This window comes from Phragmites australis, chromosome 16 (genome assembly GCF_958298935.1).
Source record: "Phragmites australis chromosome 16, lpPhrAust1.1, whole genome shotgun sequence".
NCBI lineage: Eukaryota > Viridiplantae > Streptophyta > Magnoliopsida > Poales > Poaceae > Phragmites > Phragmites australis.
The window spans coordinates 22398965-22408042 of record NC_084936.1 but is presented as its reverse complement, the minus strand read 5'-3'; the positions used below and the strand labels follow the sequence as shown (position 1 = coordinate 22408042).

General features: G+C 45.6%; 1 protein-coding gene across 2 annotated transcripts; it reads right to left on the bottom strand.

The window, feature by feature from the left end:
- Nucleotides 1–5674: 5674 nt before the first annotated feature.
- Nucleotides 5675–7791, bottom strand: LOC133896516 (E3 ubiquitin-protein ligase RSL1-like). Of its 2 annotated transcripts, none has more exons than XR_009905773.1 (2): nucleotides 6079–7791; nucleotides 5675–6010 (listed from the first exon to the last, which is right to left on the bottom strand). XR_009905773.1 is itself a non-coding variant. In XM_062337147.1 (2 exons), the coding sequence occupies exons 1-2, from the start codon at nucleotides 7121–7123 to the stop codon at nucleotides 5938–5940; spliced, it is 957 nt and encodes a 318-aa protein (XP_062193131.1). In that variant the 5' UTR covers nucleotides 7124–7788; the 3' UTR covers nucleotides 5675–5937. The 2 variants fall into 2 exon arrangements, 1 of the variants encoding a protein (XP_062193131.1); XM_062337147.1 differs by having other exon boundaries at nucleotides 6240–7788.
- Nucleotides 7792–9078: the final 1287 nt, after the last annotated feature.

Sequence of the window (9078 nt, the reverse complement as noted above, 5' to 3'; positions counted from 1 at the left end):
GTGAGACATCAGATAACCGAGAAAGACACAAGCGGCTAAGTGAGGTGAGAGTTTGTGAGTGGAGGTTGCGGACATGTTTGGGTTGCATAGGGAACCTAACACGCAGAGGTGGGAATAAGCTAGCGGCTTTTGATGGAGATACCGGAAGGGAGTGGAATCATGGATGGTGGACAACGGACTATGATTCAACAAATATGTTGCCAAGCTGAGGGCCTCGACCCAATACTCTGGTGGCATATGTGCATGGATGTTAAGTGTGTGAATAATATTGTTGATAGTGTGAAGCGCACGTTCGACCTTGCCATTTTGCTGTGATGTGTAAGGGTAAGAGAGGAGCAATAAGATGCTATGACGGAGTAAGAAATCAGTGGTGGCATTGTTGATGAATTCAGTGACATTGTCCACTTGAATTATTTTCAATGGGATACCGAATTGAGTTTGAACATAGGAGTGAAAATGGATGATGGTGGCATGTACATTAGACTTTTGTTTAAGTGGAAAGGTCTAGCAATAATGAGTAAAATCATCAATAACCACTAGGTAGTATTGAAAATCAGAGATATTTAAAATAGGGGATGCCCAAACATCACAATGAATAATCTCAAAAGGCGATAAGAAGAAGTAGAGCTACTAAATGGGAGACACACATGCTTGTCTAGATGACATGCATGACAAAGACAGCGGTCTGACTTATTACAAGCTATGAGTGACGATTTCTGTAGGATGTCGAGGGAGGCAATGCTAGGGTGTCCCAAACGCTGGTGCCAAATAGAGGACGACGCTGAGAAGGAAGCACAAATGTGTAGATGTCATCGTTACTATTGCACCGAATGATCACGTGTCACGTCCAAAGATCCTTAACAGAAAAACCACAATAGTCAAACTCAATGAGAACATTGCTTTATAACCCAGAAGTCGTGAGTGACAGTCACATTCTTTACTCTGGCCAGATATGAATTACTTTACCCATGATAGTACCATATTAGTTGCTACCACACAATTCTCATAAAGTATGGTGCATTATGTTATCCATGATAGTACCATGTCAGTTGCCGCCACACAATTCTTATAAAGTATAATTTTAACATGTACCAAAAACCTTTCACTTTGTTCATCAGTTAAGGTCTCCACCCGGAAGGCTTCACCTTCACATTGTAGTTAAACTCTGGATACATGGCATCGAACTTTCTCCATTGCCTAGCATCTGCGGGGTGTTGAAGCTTAGTTCCATCCTTCTTGCGCTTATCGAAATGCCAACGCATCAGTTCAGAGTCCCTAGGGTTCGAGTACAGGCGCTGCAAGCGGGGTATCACTGGTAGGTACCACATCACCATCGCAGGACTTCTTCTCTTTTTCTCCGCGTTGGAAGAAGTGTCTTCTTCATCACGACCAGCATTACTTTTCTTCTTCTTCGTGTTGGCGGAAGCAACTTCGTCCTCGCAATCATCATTCCTCTTGTACCGACTCGCATTACACACTGGACATCTATCCAAGGCTTCGTACTCTTTACGGTAGAGGATACAATGGTTCAGACACGCGTGTATTTTTTGCACATCCAATGACAACGGGCAAATAAGCTTCTTCGCCAGATAAGTGGTGGTGGGCAAGGAGTTAGGCTTCAGAAGCATGTTTGCCAAGAGACTCAACAGATCCGAGAAACTCTTATCGGACCATCCATTGCTGGCCTTCAACCTTAGAAGTTCAAGCACCGAATGCAACACCGTGAACTCCTTATCACAGCCCTTCGATTCCTCATACAAAAGTTCGTTCGATGCCTTTTTTAATGCCTCGAAATTATCTAAACCTCTCGTGTCCCATAAAACATGCGGTTCAGCGTGGCGCAGCATTTCCTCCAGATCAAAGTCAGCATCATCATCCAGATCAACATCGGGTTCATCATCCATCATAAAATCATTGTCGGCTCCGACTGCTCCCTCATCATCACCATCTACTTGATCAGCAGCGATGTCCTGGTTTGATTTGCTTGTACGTTGTTTGCCGTGATTGGACCAACATTTGTAATTCTCAACAAAACCTCTCAAGATCAAGTGCGATTTGATTACACTTGATTTGTCCCATAATTTCTGGTTCTTGCGGTCAGAACATGGACAGTACATTTCCTTTGTCTTCTTAATTAAAGCGTCCTTCTCTGCGGCTTCAATAAAAACAGAGAGTCCTTTGATGTATATTTCTCTATGTCTTGGCGCATCATACATCCATGCTCTGTCCATGTTTAACTTCAACCACAAAATTAGATACATTAATTAATTAAATAATTTATTTGAAAATCAGAATTAAAAAGATTATTATGATTATAATATGTCTACGCAATTGAATCTACATTAACGTAAATTTATGACTCAAAATAATGTGAATTCATTACTCTCTCTCTCTCTCCCTCTCCCTCTCCCCTAGATCTAGATCTAGATCTAGAGAAAATATCCTTATTCATGCATGATGAAACCTCCTAAGGCTAAACATCACATTCTAGCTACAATTTTAAAATATAATACTAGAATCATGTGAATCTACATAATTAAATCAATATTGCAACAAATTTGAGCTAATTTGATGATCAAAATAGCAAGAACCATGAGCATCTCTAGATCACATTGAAACTCTAATTTAGCCTTAAATCTAAATTTAAACTTCAAAAAAATGCAAGCTAGGGATGAGATATACATACCTTATTTGGCTCCTCCAAGGAAATCAAAAATCAAAAACAAAACCTTCCCCCCCCCCCCCCTATTTTTCAAATCGACCGCCACAGTAAATGCTTACTGTTTCGAATAGTAAGTCTGTCTGAATGGAGCTGGCCGAGAAGAAGCAGTATTTATGGAGTATTTTCACAGGCGGTCGACTTAATAAACCGCTTGTGAAAAGTAATTTTCACAGGCGGTTACTTACGTGGATTACTTTTCACAGGCGGTTACTTACGTGGACCGCCTGTGAAAATGATCCGCCTGTGGAAATGGAGCATTTACACAGGCAGTTCCTTACGTGGACCGCATGTGGGATCCAGGCGGTCCACGTAAGGAACCGCCTGTGAAAAGTAATTTTCACAGGCGGTCCTCAGCCGCACGGGACCGCAGCCACTTTCTCAAATGGTTTTTCCTACGAACCGCCTGTACAAATCAATCCTAGGTGTCTCAGAAAATAGGTTTTGTATTAGTGACTACAAGTTGCCTAGACTACAGGGTAGAACAATATAGCTCTAAGCAAGCAAGTACATGTTGGTGATTTTGCTCACCGTTAGCGTCGTATAGATACTAATGTGGTTGTTTGACTTTTAGAACCAAGTTACTTAGCTCAGCCCAGTTTAACCAAAGTGGTGATCAATGCGGAAATTATGACGCTTGTATGCCTTAACTCATGGGGTTATTAACTTAACCAAGCAAACAAAAGTCTTAGTGAAGCATTCACAACAATAAGACAAGCACGACCGCACTAAGTACTACTCAAGTTCTTGATCTCATGTTCCATAGTCATGATGAATCAGGATCACTAGTACTGCTCAAGTTCTTGATCTCATGTTCCATAGTCATGAATTAGGATCACTATGGTTCTCTAAACTGGTTCTCTAGATTATTGCGGATCACACAGGTGATAAACTGAATAATTAGATCAAAACGTCACTTTAAAATTAATTGATCAACATAAATAAGGATCAGAACTTGTCTAATTCAGCAAAGTTGAAGGAGTGATAGACACCAAATAAAGTCTGAAACTTCTAGGCCAATTCCGATGCAATGTTTACGCTCTTAGGTTCATGATCCTTAACACATCTAGGTCTAACTGGGCTCTCCTAATTTCCTAGGTATTTTAAGTATTTTTCAATGCAAATTGAAATTGATTTGAATTAATAACAGACTTCCTACTTTCTAAATAGTATATGTTAGAAAAAAATTGTATAATTTTAATAACTCAGGTTTTATTTTTACATTAATAAAATATTTTTACCTAATTTGTGTCCCATGTCCTGATAGATTTTATTTTGTAAAAAAATTAGAAGTTAATGGACAAGTAAAAGAGAATAGAGGTTTGGGCTAGCAATTAGGCTTTGGCCAATGCCCTGGCCTTGTTTAATCATTAAACCGGCCCTATAAGCTAGCCCATCTGGCCCAACCAAGCCTATCCTAACCCCTCTTTCTCTCTCGCGCGCGCACCTCTAGCTCGTCGGTGTGCCACCCAACCTTGTTGGCCTAGCTCCGCCGGCACCTCAGCTTCTCTGCTTGCGCCACCACTTCTAATGCGCAACCTGGTGACCACCACTAGTAAAAAAATGATTTGTACAGACGGTTCGGAAACCCCATGCTGAACATTTTTTTGAGTCATATGTGGAAAAGAGTATGTACAAATGATTTGTACAGATGACTCGTTATTGGAACCGTTTGTACTAAGTTTTCTGAAGCTAAAAAAAATATTTTTCCTACCCACAACAACCCCCTATATTATTATGTAGGCGCGGTCGCAAGTCATGCGATTTTTCACACGAAATACCTCGAGTGCGCTTTCTAAGAGTCAAACCCGCAACCTCTAACCTCGCGCGAACCTTCCTTACCGTCTCACATGTCGTTCATTACTGACCATTATTTAAAAATAATCTATATAAGATATACGCTCAAAACGAGTGAGATACTATTAATACAAACGGTTCTAAACTAGAACCGTCTGTATTATTAGTACATATAGTTCTAAATTTAGAACCGTTTATATTGTTCTTTTTTTATATACGGTTCTAATTTGAAATCGTTTGTATTATTACTATCAATAGTACAGACGGTTCTAATTTGAAACCATCTGCAAAAAAAGGAACAGTGGAAACGGTTCTAAACTAGAACCGTCTATATTATTAGTATAGACGGTTGTAGTTTGTAACTATCTGTATTGTAGCGTTCCTCTTTGTTGTAACTACTCGTTGCTATTTTCTCATATAGCTCTAGTTTGAAGTCGTTTATAGTACCCTTTGTATATGCGGTTTTATAGATCCCTTCGTATAGTAGCGTCTCATTAAATAGATTATATAGCAGTGCACCACCGCCACACGTCCTCTACGCCTCCCACGGCTGCTCCAGTGGCTAGGGTTTAGAACCTCGTCCACTGCCTCCGCCCTACCTCGCTGACTACCGGAAACCGCCAGAGTTGGGTGCCTTACGAAGAATGCCACCTCCGTGCTCTCACGCCAACTGCGCCTCCTCCTACCTTAACTTGCTGACTTGTTTCGTCAAAAACAGAGGCAAATTGTTCAAAGGCTTGTAACTCTGCAGCAAGGTGACTCAACCTGGGCTTGAGCCACCGCCACCAACCCCCCTCGACCTCTCTCGTCATCCGTCATCGCAGTGGTGTCCCTCCAACAAGAATAGAAACTTTTAATAACTACTATGATTCCACTTCCACAATGCCACACAGATCTTAGAGCATATTGGACGGCAAGGCAAGGTAATCTTCGGGGCTGTTTACCATGTTTAATCTCCAAATTTGTTGTAGTAAAAAAAGATCAGGGATCATGTGAAACTTCGCGTTCATTTCACACGCAATATATCATGTTTGCGCCAACGATCATCCCTAACTAATGATGATGTTCACCTATCTATTGCGAAGAGAGATTGTTACCCGCGGTAACTGTCTTAACTGCAACAATAACAAAACAGTTGACAAATACCAGGGTACTGGAAATCCGAAACCGTAACGAACTCAAGTACCTCGTGCAGGTCGCCTAGACATTATGCGCATTTTCCCCAGCCAAAAATGCACCAAATAAGAGTAGATATTCTGGAGCCATAATCAGAATTATACTAGCCCAACATGGCAGCTAGGCATTGCATGACATTTAGCTTCAGATACAATCAGTCAGATATCGGACATATGTTACTGACCACTGAATAACAACACCGTTTCTGGTTTTATACTTCGATCCCAAATAGCATTCATCACATCTCACGCTGTGCTGCAACTAGAATGAGTGACCCCCCACTTCTGGCCACATCCGTAGCAAAACTCGAAGCCACACCTGCAAAATCCCATATCCATCAAATTTTCGACCAAAGTAAAAACACGGGCCTGCAACTCAAGCATTACCGATTACGTTACGCGAGAAACAGCTCAATTCTCGCATGATTCAGAGTTTTTTTTGCAACGCTTCAAGAAGGCCTCAACACCTCAAATACGGCAGTACCCTTCTGCGGAAACGATGAAGAAAACGGCCGGCAAGTCGATCGATCGGCGACACTTGCACGTACCTGCATGTAATGTGTAGGCAGCCCTGATCTTTCTCCACGAAGAAATCGCACCTGGGGCACCGCTTCCACTTCTTCCCCTTGGCCATCTCCAGCAGCATCATGTCCTCCCTGCAACTGTCCACCTTCCCGAACCTATCGTACTCGTCGCAGGTCACGCCGGCGTGCCACGGCGCCACAACGCACCGAGCGCAGAAGAGCCGCCTGCAGCTCAGGCACTCCGACTCCGCGACGTCGCGGACGTCGCCGTCGTCGTCCACCAGCATCATCGCCGAGCAGTCCTCGTAGGGGCAGTAGGCCCTCTTGGCCCCCAGCACCATGAACTCGCACAGCGCGGCGCCCCACCGCTCGAAGACCTCCCGCGGGAGCATGCCCTGGCAGAGCTCCGGGTCCAGCACGCCGCCGCACCGCTCCTCGGGGCAACTGACTTCGGCGATCCTGTCCTGGATCTTGGCGCCGATGTAGCGCTCGAGGCAGCCGCCGCAGAAGGCGTGCGCGCAGCCACGGCTGGCGCGGTGCGCGTCGGAGGGCGGCACGGCTTCCATGCAGATCTTGCAGAAGACGAACGTGGCGGCGAGGGACGGCTGCGACGACGAGGCAGCAGAGGAGCACTCACCTTTGACGAGAGCGGCCGACACGAACGATGCTGCTGCGTTGTTGCTCGTGGCAGCTGTGCTACTAAGACGTGGCGCGACCGAGGAGCTCGCCGTGGCCGCAAGGGCGGAGGACATGATCACCTCCTGTAGCTGGAGCTCCGCGGCGTACTTCTCGTCCGATATCGGGAAGAGCTCATCGTCTCCGGAGGCGTCGGCGTCGTTCCGCCCGTGGGCGAGGGCTGCGAAGTAGAAGTCGTCGACGAGGCCGGCGTTGGAAGACCCGGCTGCCATTTCGTGCGAGAAGCCGAGAAGATTATCTCGGCGGCTTCTTTCGTCCGTTGGAGTAGATTAAATATCCCCACTTACACGTATGGGGAGTAATTTGTAAACCAGAACGTCGTTTTGGTATCTGGAGTGGGAATTTGGAAGGGCTGGTGCTGGCTTTGAGGCTCCATGATTTCTCTCGAGCGAATTGTGGGTGAGGGAACGAGTATAACGTTTTTAGGATAATAAGGTTGGAGGAAGGAGTGGGAAGAAGGGCAGTGCCACACGCCGAAACTGGAACGGTGACACCATTACCAACGGTGACAGAGTAGGGGAGGGGAGGGGAGGGGAGGGAAGGGGCCACAGCAGAAACAGGTTACCTTCGGTTGCCGTCATGTGCGCCGTGGCGTCGGAGTCCACGACCCATGTACCAGTGACTGGGTGGAAAGCGCATTCGTGGCCGCGACAGACCGGCCTGATCCCATGTGAGCGTCGTGTCGGCTGCGACGTGGAAGACGGTGCAAATGTGGTGTGGAACGCCTGGGGAAGCGGCGAGGGGCGCGTGCCAAGAATATCAGGATGGACGGCAATGGGACACCACTGCTGGCCGACGGTCTGCATGGCCCCTGATTAAAGCATATCCATGGGCCCCGCGGCTAAGGGGACGGCACACCCGCCTTTGCCGCCCTTCTGCTTGTTGGAGGGGCCGGAGGCCGCCTGGAAGCATCCGCCCGCGTTGCGATGGGGGCCGGGGGGGGGGGTGTCTAGCGGCAACGAGAGCAGTGCCGCCCGCTATGCCAGCAGCAACACCGGCAGTGTAGTTCGCATGCATCTCGGCGAGGAGGAGCGAGGTGCGCGCAGAGGCGAAGGTCGGGAAGGGTTCCTTCCTGGCGATGACGTCCGCCTGGTGGCTGAAGCGCGGTGCGAGACCACGCAGCGAGTTAAGGACAAGCTGCGGATCAGAGACTGTGTGGTCGAGGTCGCGGAGAGATCTGTGAGCTGCTTCATGCGTTGGCAATAGTCCGAGATGGACATGTCACTGGAAGCTTATGTAGATAGCATGCGAATCTTTGTTGTTGCCAAAGTTGGATTCGTTGGCAACCTACGATCGTGTTGGCCCGGCTCCATGATGATGTCCAGGCCATTGTCGTAGATTGAGCCAAAAAGCCAGGAGAGGACGGTGTACTCCGCGTGAACCCACGCGAGATCGTCGTTGTTCACAGGGACAGAGCCGTCGATATGGTGAAGAAGGCCGAACTTGCTACAAAGCGTCGTGAAGAATTGGCTTTACTTGGTGTGGTTGGAGGCCAGGAGATCAAGGTGATCGGTACCTGGGTTTTCATGTTGACGACATTGGCGGAACTCGCAGATGAGACGGCTCTCATGGTGGAGACCGCGCTCATGGTGGAGTGGGCGACCTATATGGTGTGCACCGAGGCAGGGTGGGGCAGCGGAAGAGGGGGATGGCAGTAGCCCGGTTGGCAACATTCTCATGGGCGACGTATTGCTAGTTTCTGAAAGTCTTTAAAATAATTTATTATCTCATAATCATTTAGTATTGCTAAAAAGTTAGTTTCTTGCATAAAAAAATAAGATCATTCTTTTTCATCTTTAAATTACTTATCATATTATCTTTTTATTTAGGTGGATACCTAATAATATCTAAGAAACTAGCATTAGGTGGCCTAAGATGAGGGTTGCGCCCCAATGTAAAAGAGCACATTGCTTTCTTAGGATTTATTTATTTCAGCTTGCAGATTATAGATTGTGATTATAATATAATTTACAAATTGAATTGTAAACGTTGAATTGTTCAATCTAGTTCTCAAATTGTAATAATTAAACAATCTACCTTTCGAATGATTCTGCAGATTGTACAATCTAATTTTTACGATCCAATTTTTAACAATTTATAATATATAAACTATTTTTTACAATCTATAGCTAAAAAGCAAAAATCTAAAAATAGACAACATACGGTA